General features: G+C 41.7%; 1 protein-coding gene across 10 annotated transcripts in view; it reads right to left on the minus strand.

The window, feature by feature from the left end:
- The window catches only part of ERC1 (ELKS/RAB6-interacting/CAST family member 1), a 274,951-nt gene that overhangs the window by 200,419 nt on the left and 52,056 nt on the right, over positions 1 to 22,476 (minus strand). For 7 of the 10 annotated variants that reach the window (XR_014784243.1, XM_084809321.1, XM_084809324.1 and 4 more), the window contains 4 exons: positions 14,401 to 14,475; positions 8,318 to 8,473; positions 6,033 to 6,116; positions 4,167 to 4,334 (listed from right to left, as the gene is read on the minus strand). Coding sequence is in view for 9 of the 10 variants with exons in the window: in XM_084809321.1 (XP_084665447.1) it covers positions 4,167 to 4,334; positions 6,033 to 6,116; positions 8,318 to 8,473; positions 14,401 to 14,475 (483 nt within the window). In the remaining variant the exon portion in view is untranslated. The remainder of the gene's footprint in view (positions 1 to 4,166; positions 4,335 to 6,032; positions 6,117 to 8,317; positions 8,474 to 14,400; positions 14,476 to 22,476) is intronic. The other 3 variants (XM_084809326.1, XM_084809327.1, XM_084809325.1) reach the window with 1 other exon arrangement.

Here is a 22,476-nt window from a genome sequence, read left to right on the forward strand (position 1 = left end):
TACACAGAGTCATAGAGAAACAAGACATTCAGTGTGCGGCATACAAATTAAATTTTTTGGCCAATGACAACAGTGTCAGATATTATTTATTTTATTTTATTTAAAACATTTGTATCCCACTCCCTATGATTAAGAACTCAGAGTGGCGTACAGATAAAATCAATTTAAACAGTATAGAACCATAAATAATTTAAACAGTTAAAAGCATATTAAACCATTAAACAAGCTAATACCAATTAAAAAATTTAACACAATAAAACAGTTAAAAGCAGTGCACAACTTTAGGGAATTCATTTAGCCCTCAGAGGGTTTGGCAGAAAGCAATTTTTAAACTTGGCGCCGAAATGAAACCAAAGTCTGCACCGACTGGGCCTCCAAAGAGAGGGCATTCCACAACCGGCATGCCACAGCAGAGAAGGCCCTCTCCCTGTCCCACCATAGTGTATGTCTTGCACTGGTGGGACGGAGAGGAGGGCCGCGCCAACAGATCTCAATCTTTGCGCAGGCATATATAAGGAGAGGTGCTTCCACAAATATCGAGGTCCCAAGCTGCAACTATGCTTCAAGACAACTATGATTTGAGTTGGTATTCTCTCTACAAGTATAAAATAATACTAATAAAAATGAGAAAAGTTATTAGCTTGTAGGCCAAAAATTTGAAGCTGATTTGAACTGAAGGGAAAAAAGACTCAGTATTTCATTATCAGTGTCACCATAGAACCATTGGGAGAACAGTCTTGCTTACTGCAGATTGTTATGCCAGTCAAATAATAAAGGACTATGCAGTCAATACTGCAAATTAATGCCATGTGAAGCATTATAACATTTTGAGCCAGGATATAAAATAAAATGCATAGACATATTCTGATGTTTATAGTTTCAACAACTCTTCTGCAAAAAATGCAAATTAGAAGAGTTATCAGGGAAATTATACACACCAACTCAATCATTTAATGCTCTACAAGAAGGCAATGCACAGTTAAGAAAATACCCACTAATAAAATGTTTCCTTGATAAAGAGTATTTGTATAATTATTACAAACTTTCTCCCAATATAAACATCAACCACTGCCCAGCTATAACTACATTATTTTGATGCATACGACAAAATAAAGTATTAACTGATACGCTGGCGCCCTCCTATGGCTAATATACACCATTTTATTTAGCCAAACAGAAGCAATAAAATACTGTGTTCTTACAAAAACAGTTGGTTGTGTTTACACTTGAAAACCCTCCAGAATAAGTTAACTTCAGTTAAACAAAATGAGAGGCACAGTTCTGCCCTCTAAGAAGTGGAAACTGAAAATGTGGGATCATCCTTAAAAATGTATTTATGCTATCTTCAGAACCCATGGCCCATTAGAACGCATGTAAGCTGTTAGCATAACAAAGCATACAAACCACCAAAATAAGCACACAGCAATGTTGCAACCAGAGTGAGAGCCACGGGAATGCTAGCTTTCCCCTTCTGCTTTTAACACCTATAAAGATATATTAAGAAACGGAGACGGGCTGTAGCTCAGTGATGGAGCACATACTTTGCATGAAGAAGGTCCCAGGTTCAATCCCTAGCATCTCCAAGGGAGACTGGAAAAAATCCTGTATGAAACCCTGGAGAGTTGCTGCCAGTCAGTGTCAACAATACTGGGCTAGATAGAACAATGGTCTGACAGTATAAGGCAGCTTCCTATATCCCCAAACTACCATTACCCTATTACTCATTTACCAACTCAGCCAAGATTAAGTGACCTTTAGCAATATATAATTATAGATGGATATATGGACCCATTTCTCCTCAAATACATCTTGCTCATGTGATCTGATGTGTTCAATATGCTCATACCCATCAGTGAGGGGCAGCTTAGGATAGAACAAAAGTTATTGAGAAGAATTTTGAATGTACTATGGATCAGAAGCAAACAGCAGTACAGAAAATAAATCTTTAGCACTGTGTTTGCATCAGCTGTAGACAACTTCCTTCACCACCGTTAAGAGATTGGCAGTAGACAGTCACATGGCTCTCTCGTTTCCAGTGTGAATTCTTCTCACTCTTTCCCTGTATCAACTCCAGTTAAATGCAAACCCTGACTAAGAATCATAGAATCATAGAATAGTAGGGTTGGAAGGGGCCTACAAGGCCATCGAGTCCAACCCCCTGCTCAATGCAGGAATCCAAGTCAGAGCATCCCTGACAGATGGCTGTCCAGCCTCATCTTGAATGCCTCCAGTGTGGGAGAGCCCACCACCTCCCTAGGTCATTGGGTCCATTGTCGTATTGTTCTAACAGTCAGAACATTTTTCCTGATGTTCAGCTGGAATCTGGCTTCCTGTCACTTGAGCCCATTATTCCGTGTCCTGCACTCTGGGATGTTCAAGAAGAGATCCTGGCCTTCCTCTCTGTGACAACCTTTCAAGTACTTGAAGAGCGCTATCACATCTCCCCTCAGTCTTCTCTTCTCAAGGCTAAACATGCCCAGTTCTTTCAGTCTCTCCTCATAGGGCTTTGTTTCCAGTCCCCTGATCATCTTCGCTGCCCTCCTCTGAACCCTCTCCACTTTGTCTGCATCCTTCTTAAAGTGTGGCGCCCAGAACTGGACACAGTACTCCAGATGAGGCCTAAGCAGTGCTGAGTAGAGGGGAACTAGAACTTCCCGGGATTTGGAAGCTATGCTTCTATTAATGCAGCCCAAAAGAGCATTTGCCTTTTTTGCAGCCACATCACATTGTTGGCTGATATTGAGCTTGTGATCGACAACAATTCCAAGATCCTTCTCGCTTGTAGTGTTGTTGAGCCACGTATCCCCCATCTTGTAACTGTGCATTTGGTTTCTTTTTCCTAGGTGCAGAACTTGGCATTTATCCCTATTAAATGTCATTCTGTTGTTTTCTGCCCAGTGCTCCAGTCTATCCAGATCACTTTGAATTTTGTTTCTGTCTTCCAAAGTATTAGCTATCCCGCCCAATTTGGTGTCATCTGCAAATTTTATCAGCATTCCCTGCACCTCCTCCTCCAAGTCATTAATAAAAATGTTGAAGAGCACTGGGCCCTGATTCATTTTAATGGTGGTCATTATCAGTGCAGACAGAAGTAAGCTTAGTAGTTACTGGTTAAGAGATCATGTCCTCTTATGGACTGGTAACTAGATAAAGAACAGGAAGCAGACGGCAGGAATAACTTGACAGTGCTCACACTGAAGGGAAGTAACTAGTACCCACCCCTGCAGGATCTGTATGATCAAGTCAGGAGCAGCCAGATTTTTGGAGGGCACCAAATTATTGAGCATGGTGAAATCCAAAGCAGACAGAAGACCTGCACAAGTATCTCTCCAAACAGGGTGAATGGGCAACAAGGTGGCAAGTGACATTCAACTAAGTGCAAAGTGATGCACGTCCTGGCAAAAACCCTAAACCTCACATACACACTGACAGTGTCTGAATAGGTTGTGACTATCCAGGAAAGATCTTGGGAGCATGGTGGCAATTCACTGAAAATAATGTAGTGTTCAGGAGCAAAGAGGTAAAAGTTACAAAAACAGAGGCAGCCAAACTGATCAGGGAGGTGGATACAGATTTCTCTCTCTGTCTCTCTTGTAATACTAGAACTCAGGTCACTCAATCAAATTGATTGGAAGCAGGTTCAGAACGGATGACAGGAAGTATTATTTCGCACAATGTGTAGTTCATTTACGGAAATCATTGCACAGAATGTGGTGATGGGCACTAGCTGAGATAGCTTTAAAAATATGGGGAAGATTAATTCCTTGGTCTATCATAAGCTATGATAGCGAACAATAAGCTGTGACAGCTAAATGAACCTTTCAGAGGCAGTATGCCTCTGAATATCACATTCTGGTGACAAACAATGGAGAGAGGCTGTAGCCTTCATGCCCTGCTTGTAGGCTTCACAAAGATCTGGCCGGCCACTGTTAAAAAGTGTATGCTGGGCTAGATGGACCCTTGATCTTCTCATGTCCTTAATGCATAGTTGTGGTTGTGATTCAAGGGGAGAATTAACACTGCACCTGAGAGGAACTAAAGGGAGTGCCCAAGCCCATGACCCACCTTCAATCACTTAACCAGCATTACATTTGTGTATTCTTTCCTTAATTCAAAAGGCCCCAAATAATTAACAAGGAGAAATAATTCAAGGATGCGTCCTTTACCTCTGTTTGCAGGATGGCAGCTCTCTGCTCTTTAGCTGTGAGGGACTCCTTGAGCACATCAATATGTTGCTTACTATCAGAAAACTGGTTCGTGAGAGTTTCCAATTTTGTCTGTAAGGCCAGCAGCTCTGTGTCTTTGCGTGACAGTTCCTGTTTCACCTGACCAATCTAAAGGAGAAACCAAACGGAAGAATATAGGTTATCAAACTGTACATTAAAGCATCACAGAAAATATTCAAAATCATAATGGAGAGCATTTAAGCAGTTTAGAATACAATTTAATATTTCCAGCTATCTGAAGGCATAGTATCAAGCTAGCTCAAGAAATCAGAAAAAAAAGAAAGGATAGTAAGCTTCAATGAATGCATGCTTCTGTGTAAGTACAGTCTTAAAATATTTTTGTAGAAAATAAAATGAAGTGTCCTAAAAATTAAAATAGTGCTCTCACATGAAGACAGCTGGATTATAGCCATAACCAATATGCATATTGTTCCAATGGACCATTGCTGACAACAAAGGAGTGAAGCAGCAAACCCCCCAAAATATTAAGGTGTCCAGAGTCCTAGTCTTAAGCATTTTTAAGCACTAGAAAGTGAATAGCAGGAATGGAAAACACTGCTTTTAATAATTAGTAGTTCAGTGATGATGAGAAATGTCAAACTATGTATTCCCTGTCAGCATTACTTCTACATCATCCCTTTGTTTATATGACAGTAATGTTTTTATGCTGCCTCAAATTGTAAGAGTTTGAGGCAGCAGGGAAAAATATTTTAACAGAAACGTAAGCAAATCATGCATGTGCAAACAGAGGCAGATTCAAGATACCACACAGATAGTATTTAAACTAGTAACTATTTTGATCTTAGTGTTGAGCTCTCTCAAGGCTTTAAGATAGGTATCAGTCCTTAGTTCCAATAGTAATACCAGGATTCTACAAATGTGTAATCATTCCTCTTCATTTTGTTTTCTCTTTCTTCCTTATAGACAATAATTATATTAGATTATGAACCTACAGGAAAGGTTTGTCTCCTTCTAGCTCTTGTACAATGACTTAATATTTAAGATTATACAAGCAATATTTTCCATTACTTGCAAAATATTATAACAACACAATATTTGTGCACCATTGTAGAGCATTAAAAAACCTCTACATTTCTAAAATCTTCAAATCACAGTGTTCTTTTTCAAATAAAACAAATGTCCTGGTAGAAAGCAGCACAGCAATTCCAGTAAGATCACAGATTAATTTTCACATAGAAAAACACTTTCTCTTTTGAGTCTCTATCATAGAGATATTTGAATATTACCTTTTTATCCTAGAAAAGGAAGCCACATACACTGACTACAATAAGTCAAAATCTTGTGAACCCCAAAGGCATCAAACATGTTTTTAGATTAAATGTGGAGAATATACCTCAAGGCAGCACAGGGAATGAAGACAGTATAAGGTCTACATTGCTGCTCCTAGTCTCACACACTGTTTATCAAAATACACAGCCTGACAAAAGACAGCCTAGGCATATAGTCAAAGTCATAAGGCCAAATTGTACTGTTCATTTTCAAGAGCTTAGTATATGCATCTCAAACACATGAATCATATTTTTAGCACTTTGAAATGTAAGAATCAATTGTTATATAACCTAATCCCCTTAACAAAGTAACTAAAATGGGGTGTTTGAAGTAGATTATAGACTGTGATGTTACATATACCAACCAGATGTGAACAAGGGACAGATACAGAGCAGTTAGTTTTATTGCTCTTTATAGCTGCAGAGTGCAAGGTAAGCAAAGTAAGCTACCCGAGAAAGCTAGCAGAGCCCAAATGAGCGGCACTGCACACAGAGAAGTCAATCTTACGGCAGAGACCTCAGTCTGGAGACCAGCCACTCTCTTTTTCAGCTCCTCCCCTTGAGCCTCTTTGGCATTTAGCTCTTCCTTCAGTTGCTCTACCTGCCACGACATTGTTATTCCTTTACATTTATATTAAAACGTTTCCCTTGTCAACTTTCCTCAGTCAGCCCAGAGGCAAAGAGTGCCTCAAGAAAATAGACAGCTAGCAGATTCAACACTCGTCAATCCCTCCACCTTGATAAAAATACAAGATCTTTAAAATAAGCACATTCTCCTAAGCTCACATGCAAGAAATAGCACACATATAACACAATACATAGATGAAATGTCATTATCTAGATAAGAACATACCACCAATCCTTTGGTAATTAGACACAGTGTGGTAATTACAAATGGGGCGGGTGGGGGGAAGGGGATGACAAGCATAAAGAGTCAAAAGGCAAACACTGGTGGTTTGAAGTGCCTTTCATCAGTTTTAGCTGATAACACCAGCTGCTACCATATATGGATGTAGATGCCTTGCCCACAATTATCCATGCTCAAGTAACCATCTGTTTAGACTACTGCAACGTGTTGCATGTGGGACTGCCTTTAAAAACAGTAAGGAAACTACAGTTGGTCAAAAGATGGGAGCAAGATTACTAACTGGGACTGGAGGTTTCGATCATATTACCCCAGTGCTTTGGGGTGCTTTATTAGCACTGGGGTGCTTTATTAGCACTTGGATACAATTTAAAGTGCTGGTTTTAACTTGTTAAGCCTTAGGGTGCAATCCTATGAAGATAGTCAGCAGCCTCTGAACTCAGAGGCTGCCGAGTATCCAATGCAGGATGGCTAGAGTGTGGAGACAATCTTCACCTCCGCTCTCCAACCACCCTGCATTTCTGCTGGATGGGCAATTTCACCCATCTAGCAGCAGCACTTTGGAGGGGGAGGGAAGGAGGCCAGGGCAGCCATAGGAAACATTGTATGGATGATGCCCCAGTCTCCTCCCCTCCCTGTCCCTGGGAATGCCCCCCTTTCCATTTCTGAGCGCAGAGATGTCGGCAGAACTGCACTGGCTACAAGGGGGAGGGGAGCGTAGTTTCTGGGCCCCGAAGTTGGAGGCTTGTTCCTGACCTCAGAGCCCAGAAATCAAGCAATTCTATGTCCCCCCAAATGCTGTCTGGGGGGTGGGGGGCACATAGGATTGCTCCCTTAATGGCTTGGGACCAGTTTCCCTGAAATATCACCTTCTTCTGCAAAGAGCAGCCCAGACCTTAAGTTTCTCTTCAGAGCGCTACTCCATGAGCCCCCACCAAGTGAAGCGAGGTAAGTGGCTACTAGGAAAAGGACTTCTTCGTGGTGGAACCCCAGCTATGGAATAGCCTCCCCAGAAAGGTTTGTGAGGCACCTTTTTTGTTGTCTTTTCATCACCAGATGAAGGCCTTTTTATTCAGCCAGACATTTTAAACAATCCTTTAAAAAAAATTTTTTTTTAAAGCTTTTACGGTCTGAGCTAATTGGTCTCATTTTCCCACTGCTAGAAATTAACATTTTTAGGCTACATTTTACTATTTTTATTGTCTTTTAATCATTTTATTACATTTTAATCTTGGTTTTGAACATATGTAAATGAGCAGCAATATAAATGTGGTAAGTAAATAAAACACATTAATTTGAAAACTATGCTGTGCACTTTAATCTGATTATTCTAACGGCCAAAGTCCACATGGTGTAATAGATCAATAATTACGGCTTTTTTTGTCATAAACAGAAAACTGCCCACCACATTTTTGAAATCAGGTACCCCTGAGGAAGAGATATAATACTCAAAATGTACTGGGCAATACATGATCCTCTGTGACTCTTTGAGGTCTCCTGCCCTTTTGTGTCTTTGAACTTCACAGTCACCTTTATCCCCAAGAAAGTTTGTGCATGAAACATCCCTTAAATGTTTGCCAAAGCAGTAGTGTATTGCAATGAAGAACACTACTTGGCTATTTCATTATACTGAGGTAACTCCATTTTCATCACATGAGTGTGCATATCTGAGGGAAGATGTGGATCACCAGTCTCGATTAAGGTAACATAAATTTGCAGCTTCCATTAAGCACTTGAACTACAGTCAACTTGCTGCTTCCATTATGCATTTAGGAAGACTACAGTTTAGATGTAAAAAAAAATTCTTCAGTTAGTCTGATTGAATATTAGTAGAGAGGGTAGACTGCAAGTCCCTCGTCTGTTCTGTGCTTCAGTGATTGAATTACTTTCTTAGAGGATTCTATTCAATTGTTTAACAGACAATGCTTATTCATTACCTTGTTTTTCATGAATTTGGAATGGCTCCGGTACACCTCCATTTGTTTCATTTCCTCTTCACGTTCCTCTGTACTGAGAGCTCCATTTGACTTCAGCATCTGAATCTCTTCTTCCAAATCTCGGAGTCCACGCTCCATGGAAGAAATCTTAGAGTCCTTCAAATATATGGAACAACACGCAGTTCAGTTTCTTTTTCATAAATTGCTAATGCAACAGAAGTTGAGTGTGGTTCATTTTCAACTATCTCTGCGTAATTGTACCCAGAGGCACTATGCTATGCATAGTTACAAACTGGTAATCAGATACTTCTTAAACAATCTTAAATATGAAATAGTGGCATTCCATTTGATAACAGTATTTTAAAATCAGAGAAAAAACAATGGGAGAACACTGAGGACCTGGAAGCAAATAAAAAAAGAAGCCTTTAATAATTTTCACACTCATTCCTGCAGTAGAATCTGGGGAACTTTATATTCAGATGCACAAAACAGATTTGTGTTAACCTCCATCTCATATGGCTTAGGAATCATCAATTCCTTACAGAAATTATTTCTACCTCTAATATAACAAATGGTAATTTGTTTTTTAAAAATATCTGAATAACACCCTTCATATTATGATACCAAGGCAGTATACAAAATGTAATCAGAACTCCAATAAATATATAACAAAAAGCCTACTCGACTATAGCAATACAAGGCAAGAAATACATAAAATAGACAGTTCATATCAACTACCCTAGGATTAACCAGCTTAAACAGCCTGGGCAACAAATAAGTTTTGAGCTGACACTAAAACTAATATAATATTGCTGTCATTTGCACCTTCATGAGGAGAGTCTTCCACAATCAGGGTGCCAAAACAGAGAAGGCTCTCTCCCTTGTTTGTCATATAACGTACCAATGGTACTTGGAAAATAGCCTCCCCTGATCACCTTAAAGCTCAGATATGTTGATATAGGGAAAGGTACTCCTTCAGATATTTGAGTCCGAAGATGTTTAGAGCTATAAAGGTAAGCACCAATATCTTGAATTGGACTCAGAAGCAAATAGGCAGCCAGTGCAGCTTCTCCAGAATTGGTGTAATATGATTCCACCTGGTTGTACCAGTTACAATTATGGCCATCATATTCTGTACTAGCTGAAGCTTTCAAGTCATCTTCAAGGGCAGCCCAAGCTACCTGCTCTTTCAGAAGGAGTACAACTCCATCTAGAAAAGGTTGTACACCCAATTCTTGATGTGAGAACCACCTATCGACAGGGCTTCCATATGGTCAGGATTCAGCCTCATTCACTCTCATCCACCCCATTACCAAATCTAGACACTGATTCAGCACCTGCACCTGACTCACATGACAGAGAAACAAAGCTGAGTATCATCAGAAATACTACTGACACCTCACTCAAAACCTCTGATGAACCCCAAACCAAGCTACAATCCATGTTAAAAAAAAATACAAACAATACACTGTGGTCAAGTCAACAATAATCTGTACTGCCTTGCTTCAAAGTAGAAGAAAACTTATACCGATTATCTCCCACTCATGTCTATATTTATCTGCAGGTTTTTGTTCCTAGTAGGGTTTTTGTGGCTTTAAAAAGGCATAGCCCCTTCATGGATCACTGCCTTGTTGTGGCGAAGGGGCTTGCGTAACTCAGTGAAGCCATAAACTATGCCGTGCAGGGCCACCCAAGACGGACAGGTCATGGCAGAGAGTTCTGACAAAATGTGGTCCACTGGAGAAGGAAATGGCAACCCACTCCAGGATTCTTGCCAAGAAAACCCCATGGAACGTATCACAAGGCTAAAAGAGATGACGCCGGAAGATGAGCCCCTCAGGTCTGAAGGTGTCCAATATACTACTGGGGAAGAGCAGAGGTTATTTCCAAGTAGCTCCAGAAAGAGTGAAGCGGCTGGGCCAAAGCCGAAAGGACACTCAGCTGTGGATGTGTCTGGCGGGGAAAAGAAAATCTGATGCTGTAAAGAACAATATTGTTTAGGAACCTGGAATGTCAGATCAATGAATCAATGTAAGCTGGAGGTGGTCAAACATGAGATGGCAAGATTGAACATCGACATCTTGGGAATCAGTGAACTAAAATGGACAGGCATGGGCGAATTTAATTCAGGTGACCATCATATCTACTACTGTGGGCAAGAATCCCTTAGAAGAAATGGAGTAGCACTCATAGTCAACAAAAGGGTGGGAAAAGCAGTACTGGGGTACAATCTCAAAAATGATAGAATGATCTCAGTACGAATCCAAGGCAAACCATACAACATCACAGTAATTCAAGTCTATGCCCCAACCACTGAGGCCGAAGAAGCTGAGGTTGATAGGTTCTATGAAGACCTACAACACCTTCTAGAACTAACACCAAAAAAACACCTCTTCATCATAGGGGATTGGAATGCTAAAGTAGGAAGTCAAGAAATCACCGGGATAACAGGCAGGCATGGCCTTGGTGTACAAAATGAAGCAGGACAAAAGCTAATAGAGTTTTGCCAAGAGAACACGCTGATCATAGCAAACACTCTTTTCCAACAGCACAAGAGGCGACTCTACACATGGACATCACCAGATGGTCAATATCGAAATCAGATTGATTATGTACTTTGCAGCCAAAGATGGAGAAGCTCCATACAGTCAGTAAAAACAAGACCTGGAGCTGACTGTGGCTCAGATCATGAGCTTCTTCTTGCAAAATTTCGGTTTAAATTGAAGAAAGTAGGGAAAACCACTAAACCATTCAGGTATGACCTAAATCATATCCCTTATGAATATACAGTGGAGGTAAGGAATAGATTTCAGGGATTAGACCTGATAGACAGAGTGCCTGAGGAACTATGGACGGAGGTCCGTAACATTGTTCAGGAGGCAGCAACAAAATCCATCCCAAAGAAAAAGAAGTGTAAGAAAGCCAAGTGGCTGTCTGATGAGGCTTTACAAGTAGCTGAGGAAAGAAGGGAAGCGAAAAGCAAGGGAGAAAGGGGAAGATATATCCAACTGAATGCAGAGTTCCAGAGAATTGCAAGGAGAGACAAGAAGGCTTTCTTGAATGAACAATGCAAAGAAATCGAGGAAAACAATAGAATGGGAAAGACTAGAGATCTCTTCAAGAAAATCGGAGATCTCAAGGGAACATTTTGTGCAAAGACGGGCATGATAAAGGACAAAGAAGGCAGGGACCTCACAGAAGCAGATGAGATTAAGAAGAGGTGGAAAGAATACACATAAGAACTATACAAGAAAGATCTTAATGTCCCTGATAGCCACGATAGTGCGGTCACTGAACTTGAGCCGGACATCCTAGAGAGTGAAGTCAAGTGGGCCTTAGGAAGCATTATTAACAACAAAGCTAGCGGAGATGAGTCTTCCAGCTGAGCTATTTAAAATCCTAAAAGATGATGCTGTTAAAGTGCTGCATTCAATATGCCAACAAATTTGGAACACTCAACCATGGCCGCAAGACTGGAAAAGGTCAGTTTACATTCCAATTCCAAAGAAGGGCAACGCCAAAGAGTGTTCAAACTACCGCACAATTGCGCTCATTTCACATGCCAGCAAGGTGATGCTCAAAATCCTACAAGCTAGGCTTCAGCAGTATGCGAACCGAGAACTACCGGAAATACAAGCGGGGTTTCGAAGAGGCAGAGGAACTAGAGATCAAATCGCCAACTTTCACTGGGTCATGGAGAAAGCAAGAGAATTCCAGAAAAACGTCTATTTCTGCTTCATTGACTACGCTAAAGCCTTTGATTGTGTGGATCACAACAAACTGTGGCAAATTCTTAAAGTGATGGGAATACCAGACCACCTTACCTGTCTCCTGAGAAACCTGTACGAGGGTCAAGAAGCAACAGTAAGAACCAGACATGGAACAACCGAGTGGTTCAAAATTGGGAAAGGAGTACGACAAGGCTGCATATTGTCACCCTGCTTATTTAACTCATATGCAGAATACATCATGAGAAACGCTGGGTTGGATGAATCACAGGTCGGAATTAAGATTGCCGGGAGAATTAACAAACTCCGATATGCAGACGATACCACCCTAATGGTAGAAAGCGAAGAGGATCTCAAGAGCCTCTTGTTGAGGGTGAAAGAGGAGAGTGCAAAAGCTGGTTTGAAATTCAACATTAAAAAAACCAAGATCATGGCATCTGGCCCCATCACTTCCTGGCATATACAAGGGGAAGAAATGGAAGCAGTGACAGATTTTACTTTCTTGGGCTCCAAGATCACCGCAGACGGTGACTGTAGCCATGAAATTAAAAGACGCTTGCTCCTTGGGAGGAAAGCTATGGCAAACCTAGACAGCATAGTAAGAAGCGGAGACATCACCTTGCCGACAAAGGTCCGTCTAATCAAAGCTATGGTTTTCCCAGTAGTAATGTATGGCTGTGAGAGCTGGACTATAAGGAAGGCCGAGCGCCGAAGAACTGATGCTTTCGAACTGTGGTGCTGGAGAAGGCTCTTACGAGTCCCCTGGACTGCAAGGAGGTCAAATCAGTCAATCCTAAAGGAAATCAACCCTGGCTGCTCATTGGAAGGACAGATACTGAAGCTGAAGCTCCAATATTTTGGCCACCTAATGCGAAGAGAAAACTCTCTGGAAAAGACCCTGATGCTGGGAAAGACTGAAGGCAAAAGGAGACGGGGACAGCAGAGGATGAGATGGCTAGATAGTATCACCGATGCAATGAATATGAACTTGAGCACACTCCGGGAGAGAGCGCAGGACAGGAAGGCCTGGCGTGCTATGGTCCATGGGGTCACGAAGAGTCGGACACGACTGAACGACTGAACAACAACAAAAAGGCATATGGTTTTGACTGACCTGGAGGTCATCAGAAACCTAACTAGCATTCCAGTTAAACCTTTAGATAAGACTGATCACAGGATCTTTTTCTTTATACGAACTGACTGAAATCTAGAAGTTTTCTGTTCCTTTCCACAAAAAGGGAAAAATATTAGCATACAATGGGGAATGCCCCCTGCACACATAAGAGCATGGAAGGCCATGCACATCAGGCTCCACAGTTACCTTGGATGATGGTCATATGGAAGGAACCACAGGGTTGTATCCAATGTTAGTCCTACTAAGAGCAGACCCATTGAAATGAATGGGACTGAAGTTAGACTAACATTATAAACAGACCTCTGTTCAAAGATCGCAGATTCAATCCCTGGCATCTCCAATTAAAGGCATCCAGAAATGGTGGAGAGCTGCTGCTAGGCTGAGAAATGGTCAGCTGGTATACGGTAGCTTCCTATGCTCTCTTTCTAATATGATCATTTAGATCAGGGGTAGGAAATCTGTGGTCCTCCAGATGTTGTTAGACTACAAATCCCATAATCTCTGACCACTGGCCATGCAGGCTGGGAGGTGGAATCAAACAACACCTGGAGGACCACAGGTTCCCCAACCCTGATTCAGGCTGTGCTGTAACACAAATTAATGAAAGGAACAACAGATGCTAATTAAACCATTAGATTCAATAGAAATAAAAGGTCATATTGTTAAACCTATCTTGACAGAAGTGTCTTCCTACATATAGAGCTTTCTCTCCATTTGCGGAAGGAACAAAGCTAGCTCTGATTGCTTGAATTTGTCCCGCACACAAATCCTAGCAGTTGGAACAGGGAGCACATCAAGCTCATTGGCAGGATTGGTTTATCAAACCCTCCTACAGAATACTGTCAGTCATTTTTAAAAATATGAAAAGGGAAGATCTCCCACTTTTCTCAACTTCAACCAGCTCTGCTCTGAAAATATTCTAACAGTAGTAGAAAGGCATGCATAAGAGGGAACTGACATGTATGTAATCTGGTTGGACAAAAATGTTTGACAGCTTTGCTCTCAAGTGAGATAGATGGAAAGGACTCAACATATTCTTCTAGTTCACCAACTTCTCTGTAGAACAACCATCTCTAGTATCGTTAGGAACGTCTATTCTTTAATATTTCACTGTGTGTTGCTCATGGTTAAATTTTTAAAACCCAAACAGTAAAAGGGAATTATTATGTAATTTGTTCTGGGTAACTAGTTTCTAGTTCATGCTACTGTAGAATTCTTACCTTCATCTCTATAACAGTCTGCAAGGCTTTAGTCTTGGCAGAGTCAGGAGCATTTTCAAAGCGACGATGCATCTCCTGTACAGGAAGAAATATAAGAAGCCTAAGCACAGTTGCATCTGATGTCACGCCAATGATTCCTGTCAAAACCCAGTATGGACAGAAGTTTCCATCTGTTTTTTTGATCCAGTGGGGGTGAGCTTTCACACTGAACAAGAGACAGCTACAGTCCACTGAACTGAATATGAGCTCATCTATCTACATGCAAGTGAAATACTCAGTCTTCTGCCTTTTCAGAAACATACACTCAACAGCAAGCAGTTGAAGCAACTTAAAAAGCTCAATACCTTTCAGCTATATGACTCCTTATATGGCCTATTCAAAATTCTATCTTCCGGGGGAAGGATAAAAATACTTTTTTAAAAAGAGAATTAATAAATAACAGCAACAATCTGGTATATACTTAACAAGCTGATAAAGCATCTGTGCCAGTAATACTCCTACACGCCCAGAGTAGCAACCACCTAGTTACTGATAACAACATCTCTTTCCACAGAGACAGCAAGGGATGATAGTGTTGATCAAAACAGTCAACATGCAATGGGCATAACAGCAAGTGCCTATATTTCTGTACAGGAACGGGGAACCAGATTTCTGGCCTAAAGTACAGGGTTGTATTGTGCCAGAGTACTTTGCAAAATACAAGCCAATCACACAGATGTATTTTCTTCAGTTTTCAGAACAATTTTTGAAATGTAATATCCAGAGACAGTAATAAACATCAAACATTAGTGTAAAGTCCCAGGGAACTCTGGCACTGAGACCTGAGTACCTTATTCTCTGTGCCATAGCAGCTTCATTGTCATCAGCACGTATGGCAAGCGAGTGAAGCGATGACACAAGGGGTTAAAGGGGGTTTCACCTGGTGCAATAAAGCTGTTGACTCTGGCTGGGCTTCTCAGAATGCCTTTGCCTAGTACTGGCATGCCAGTCAATTGGCAGCCTATGATTTGACTGTTGCCAAATACTCCATAAAGCCAAGGGCACCACTATGCAGTTGACAGCTTACCTGCATCATTTCTTAGCAAGCAAAGGAGCGAGGGCTGCTTTCCCTTAACCCTGCAGCAGTCAGAGCAAGGTTTGCAGCATAGCAAAATATCTCCTACTTGCTACCTGAAATAACTACAGGCATCTCCAAACAGGAAAGGGAACACTAGCAGCCATCAGTGGCAAGGTGACTCACTGCCCAGGATTGTGCATGACTCCAACTGGTTTGCCACAGGAATCAGAGAGTACCACCTCCATGCGATCTGGCTGGTGTTCTTTGCTTTATTTCTGGTTGTTCTTTTACTTTTGTAACTGTAAACTGACACTTGTGTACCAGGATAAAAGCTAAAGAGAAAAACTGTTCAGTGAATTGTTCACATTTAAAGAAACCTTACCTAATATTATTTTTAAAATAATTCAATGCATTTTAAACAATTGATTTAATTGTTTCAGAGTAAGTTAAATGTGAATTACAAAAATGAGGTATTAAGCCTATTGATGATTGAAGTTTTGTTTTACTGTTCTAATAAATGTAATGTTTTGTTTTTTCTCTTTAAGCGACTATAATTAGACTGGTCAGTCAACCAACCCAATTTGTGCCTGCTTCCCACATTCCCTCTAGATCACTAGTTCAGACAGCCAGATGATGACACAGTTAAAATAACAAAGCAATGCCCAGTCTTACTGTAGGATGATGCACAGAACCTTGACACTCAGTCTAATAGTTTACCAGAACAATAAAACAAAGAGAGAGGGAGAACTGCTGAAGACTTATTTTTAACTTATCAGTTTCCTCACAAAACAATGTTCCTGGCCTCTCATCCCCTCATTAACTGCAGAAAGATAAGTAATACATTCAAGTCACTGAGGTATGGTAAGACTCTTCCCTATAAAATGTTTTTTAAAAATGCTTTTCAAACTCTCTGAGCCCTACGGCACAGTATCCAACACGACACTACCACGAAATGTAAATTCCATGCACTAGTGCGAATGACCTTTTGCTGGTGCAAAAGATTTTCTAGGGAAACCCGTTGTGCCAGCAACCTCTACTGGCATTGTGCTAGAGGGCTGTTTATGTTAGCACAACTTAATTTATGTTAGCAGTAGTGCTGCAACTGATACTGCCCCATGAATTTCAAGTATATAAAAAAATATTGCAATTTCTTCACCCCATTTCAGAAATCCTGAGTGAATGTCAAACATGAGTCTGTGTTTTGTATTACATTAATTAATCAGAATAAAGAGAAACAGTAACACCATACCTAAGAAAATAAAAAGGAAGATAGCTATGCTGGTCCATGAGAAAAAGTCCAGCATGGCAATCTTTGTTTCTTATGTGTCTTGGAGAATACAGTATTTAGCTGTTCGGGGTGGAATCTAACACCAGATTATGATTTTCTACAACCTGAAGAGGGACTTTTAATTCTAAGGATTCCATTCCCTCCAAACATACTACACAATTTGGCTTCTATTGACTTTTTTTACCTGGTGCACCTAAAGTTAATCTCCAGTTTTGCTAATATACAAATTGCCATGTTTCTCTTTACATCTGCTCTCTGCCTTCCCAGGAAACTGTGTGCATTTTGCACAAAGAAAGAGACAGATATGAGTTACAGCTGGCCTTTATGTTTTCAGAAATGTGGGTCAGCCACTGCTTCTTTATCCCAGGATGCTAGGTGTAATCTGATATGTACAACACCTACCACTGGCTAATTCATTCAGTCTACAATCTCAGTCTTAAGAATGAGTCTAAGTTGCAGACCTCATGGCAACAACATCTGGCCTAATCTTTGTATTTTGTGTCCGTCCTCACCACTGCTTTTTGTACCATCTAGCCCAAGGGTGCACAACCTACAGGCAACATCTGCTCCCCAAGCTCTTTTGTGTGCTCCCCACCCCCAATCCAGCCTCTCTACCCCCATTCAGAATCTCTTTAGCCTCCCCCAGCATCCCTGAAGCAGCCAAGATCTCTCCTTCTACACAGCTAATGGCAGGGGGGAAGCACTGATCATGATTGGGATTGTGGGAAGGAGCTTTAGCCTCCCTGTTCTCCACAGACCCCAAGCAGCCTCCCCTCATCTGAGCAATCTTAAGCATGATTGCTGGGATGGAAGTGAGGGTGAAGCCTCCCTCCCTCCCCCTCCCCAGTGATCCTGATGCCTGGAAACATAGCCCATCTCAGATTTAAATGAATGCAAGAGGAGTTAGAAGACCTGGAATATGGACATCAAATATCTTTTTTGTGAGAAAGGCTATCAGTTCTGTCATAGACTACGCAGCGTTGCAACACATTTGAAGGCTATGAAGTTTCAACATTTTCAAAGGATTCTGAAGCTGACTAAGCAATCTTTGAGGCATTCTTATGCTAGACCTTGGGAAGTCTGATGAAATCAGGCAACAAAAATCACTGAGGAAATCAAATTTCTCCAATTATTCTTCGGGTTGCTAGGAGGATTTAAAGTTATCATGGGCAATAGATTATAGATCTTGCTAGGGAACAAAATCCTACTATAAAGCTTGCCATAGCATTTTAAATGCTGTTGATACATGGAAGTAAAAATAAATATTTTTCAGTGTCTTAGGGCCACCTTTACACATCACAGAATTCCTAGATAAGATCACTTACTGGCCATTTTCACACAAAATAATGTCAGGGAATTCTGGCTTATCATTCACAAGCAGCATGCTAAGAACATAATAAGAGCCATGTGGGATCAGACCAAGGGTCCATCTAGTCCAGCATTCTGTTCACACAGTGGACAACCAGCTGTCGACCAGGAACCTAGAAGCAGGGCATGAGCGCAACAGCACCCTTCTGTCCATGTTCCCCAGCAACTGGTGTGCACAGGTATACCGCCTCAGATACTGGAGGTAGCACATAGCCATCAAGACTAGTAGCCATTGATAGCCTTTTTTTTCCCAGGAAAAAAAACCTGTCTAACCCCCTTTTAAAGCCATCCAAATTGGTGGCCATCACTACATCCTGTGACAGCAAATTCCATAGTATTAAGATGTGCTGTGTGAAAAAGTAGTTCCTTTTATCTGTCCTGAATCTCCCACCAATCAGCTTCATGAGATGATGCCAGGTTCTAATATTTTGAGAGGAGAAAAATGTCTATCCACTTTCTCCACACCCTGCATAATTTTGTAGACCTCTATCATGTCTGCCCTTACCTCCTTTTTTCCAAGCTAAACAATCCCAGCTGTTGTAACCTTCTCTCATGGGGGAGGTGCTCCAGCCCCTAGATCATTTTAGTTGCCCCTTTCCAGTTCTACAATAACTTTATTTAGGTGTAGTGACCAGAACTGTACACAGTATTCCAAGTGTGGTCGCACCATAGATTTGTATAGGGGCAGTATGATATTGGCAGTTTTATTCTCAATTCCTTTTCTAATTATGCCTAACATGGAGTTTGCCTTTTTAACAACGGCCGCACACTAGGCTGACATCTTCATTGAGCTGTCCACCACTACCCCAAGATTTCTTTCCTGGTTGGTTACCACTAGCTCAGATCCCATCGGGCTATACTTGAAGTTGGGATTTTTTGCCCCAATGTGCATCACTTTACACTTGCTTACATTGAACCACATTTGCTGATGGATACTGCCCAATTGCTCTCACATGGCTCCTCCCACCAGCAGGAGTAGCTACAGTAACCAGGAACTAACCAGGGAAAAAACCTTAGTGTTACATCTGAATCAGGATATCTGGTTTGTCACTCCCAAACAAGCCAGAAATCACAAACCAGCTTCAAACCCTGACTTCAGACTCTGGCCTGTTAGGGGAATGACAAGCCAGGAATCCTGATTCAGGACTCCTGGTTTTAACAATATGCCAGGATTCTGCCTTACTGTTTTGTGCAAATATAGCCACTGTGTGACCTGGTTCACACATAATGACAACCCACAGTATGGGCTGAATATAGGTTGAGTATGGGTTCTCATTGAATTGTGGGTTGCATCACATGCAAACCCTGCACTATAGTTTAAGTATGGGCTGTTAACAATGAACAACCCAGAATTCACAACCCAAAAACAAACCATGGGTTCTCCTCCTGGGCTGTTTGTAGCTAACAACCCATAATTAAACCATAGTACAGGGTTCATAGATAACGACAACCCACAATTCAACAACAATCCATACCCAATCCATACTCTGGGTTGTCGTTACATACAAAACAGGTCTGTGACTGGTTCACATGTAATGCTAACCCATGGTTTATTTAAAACATGGTTTGTTCCTCTGCCCAGGGTTTGTCTGTCAGATGTCTGAACAAACCATTGTTTGTTTTCTCAGTCCCTGGGTTGTTTCCCTCCTTCACCCGCTCCCTCCCTGTATTCCAAATGCCTTTGCGGTGCTGCAGTACTGGTATGTAAAGAGGCTGGTGTGTGTGTTTTTTACCATGGGTTCGCTTTGCAGGTTGTTTGTGGTTAACAACCCATAGTTAGCTCATTGTTTTGGGTTCGCATGTAACAACAACCCATGATTCAACAAAACATTATGAGCGAACAGAGTCATGCATTCATGTCCCACTTGTGAACATCCCGAGAGGCATCTGGCAGGCTGCTATTGAAAAAAAAAAAACTGGACTAAATGGGCCTTAGCTTGATCCAAAAAGGAAATTCTTACACACACTTGGCCACTGCACATACCAGAAAGGTTTAATATAGTCCTTGGAGCTTTTGCTGTTTGTTTCTCAATGGCTGCTAGCACTTCAGTACAGGCCACCATTCATTTCAAGCACTCCTGAATGAAAAACAGAGCTGCTTTCCTGTAACTGTTGTTCTTTGAGTGGGAATTCTGTGCAGTCACACATACGCCTGTCCAGGCACATTCTCAAATACAATACCACATAAAAACCATGGATTTTCAGGATTCATTTCAATCAGACTTCCATGTGGGATTCAGGACCAAAAATAATTCTAGTTGATTAAGAGAGACAGGAGGGGTGCAACTCTACTGATTGTCACAGACCTTGCAACAGCTTTCATTACCACTGAAGATAGTATCCTTTTAGATTTGAGGCACCATGTGATGGTAGTTCTGCTTCTACCTTTGACTCCATAGCAATTACTGTATGGAGTCCCTCAGGGATCTTTCTTCTTCCCCATACTATTTAACATTTATACAAACCTGCTGGGAGAGGTCCTCGAGATCTAGGGTGAAGTAACATAAAATGTGAAATAACATTTAACTCTTTTCTTCTCATTAGACCATCTTGAGGGCCACAACTGCCTATCCGGACGGATTCAGGAATGGACTGGATCAAAGTAAGTAACACCCCCGCACACTCAATTCAGATAAGATGAAGTAACTTATTGTGGGAAGCTCAAGGACCCAGGAAGTTGTGGTTGTATCCATCTTAGCAGCAGTCTACAATTTTTGGCTTCGCCTTGCTGGCCAAGCCTGAAATTGTAGTCAGCAGCCCTCCTTCTTCTCTGGGCAAGTCCCCACCCAATGGCCTTTTGCAACAGAAGGACCAGGGGGTGCACGCCAGGCTGGGTGATGCTACTTGAAGAATTCTGAGCACTTCCAAGCAGTGTCCAACACTCCCCCCGCCACCTTTCCCAAAGGAAAGCCTGGGGGTGTCCCAAGGTCTTCTGCATCTAAAACCTCTCCACCAGCCTTTTCTGGAAGGGTGTTGGGTTTGGCCCTGCATGGCCAGGTGCCTTGGCCATGCAGCTACCAAACCACCCTTACTTTCCTCTCAATTTTGGAACTGGGGAGGTTGCAGGGACTGCTGCACATCTCCATCCACCTTGCATCTTCAAAGGTGGGAGGATAGCTGGTGGCTCAGCTTGCTCACCAGAAGGCTGCGCTACACTCTCTATGGCAAGCAGATTTGAAAATCTGCTTTTCAAATTTTGAAAATTTGCCCAGCCTATCTTAAGGAGTGCCTCCAGCAGCACCAGACAGGCCGCTTAACAAGATCAGCCTCGGATGGCCTTCTCTCTGTCCCATCAGCCAGGACAGCTAGACTGGTGGGGACGAGGGAGAGGGCCTTTTCTGTGGTGGCCCCCACTCTGTGGAACTCCATCCCTAGGGAACTCCGCCATGCCCCCTCTTTAATGAGCTTCTGTCATGCATTAAAAACGTGGTTGTTCAGGCAGGCATTTGGGGCGGGTTAGGGTATTTTAGAAAATGTTTTTATTGTAGAATTTTATTGTTTTAAACTGTTTTACTGTATGCTGTACATCGCCCAGAGTGGCTGGGTGACCAGCCAGATGGGCGATCAATAAATTTAATAATTAATAAATAAATAAATAAAAAGCCTCCATCTTAGAAGGCTTCACATTCCCCAAGAAGCTAAGCTTTCACAGCCTAGGAGTGCTTCTACATCTGCCTATTGCTTTTATGCTATTTTTTCTTTTCATTTTAATTATAGCCAGTTTTAATTTGTATTAATATTTTATTGGTTTTATTACTGACAGCCACTTTGAGGGCCATCTGGAAATAAAATTGCCTAGTAATATATAAAAAAAGTAATTCTGAGTAGAAAGTAGTACTGTAGATCAGGGATGGGGAACTTTTTATTTCTCTCTCTGTCCTTCCCTTTTCTCTCTCTTTCTGCTATCACCCTTTCTTCTCTCTCTGCCTCTGTGCCTGACAGATATTTAGAGTTCTAGCTGCTGGCAAATGCAGAGAAAGTATCTAATACTCCCTTCCACACAGTCTTTTCCTAAGGAAATGCCAGGGGAAATGTGGATCCATGAGCCTTCAGGAAGTGGTGGCCAACAGTTCCCTCCATCAAGTCTTTAAGGGCGGTTGGAGCGAAGCATGCAATGCTGGTTGCTACTTCCCAAAAGCACACATAGTATCTTCAAGATACAGCACTCAACAGCATGTGCTTCCCCTCCCACCTGATCTTTCCTGAGTTAGGTGGGAATGTGCACTGGATGCTGCAGGGTGCATGCTGCTACAGGGTACTGATTCACCAGAAATGCTGTAGATGCACGCTCAAAGAGGGAAAGTAGACACTGTATATAGTCAGGTTGCTTACCTGTAACTGAAGTTCTTCGAGTGGTCATCTG

Source organism: Heloderma suspectum, chromosome 7 (genome assembly GCF_057233095.1).
Source record: "Heloderma suspectum isolate Gila_16-S chromosome 7, 16-S_ref, whole genome shotgun sequence".
Taxonomy (NCBI): Eukaryota; Metazoa; Chordata; class Lepidosauria; order Squamata; family Helodermatidae; genus Heloderma; species Heloderma suspectum.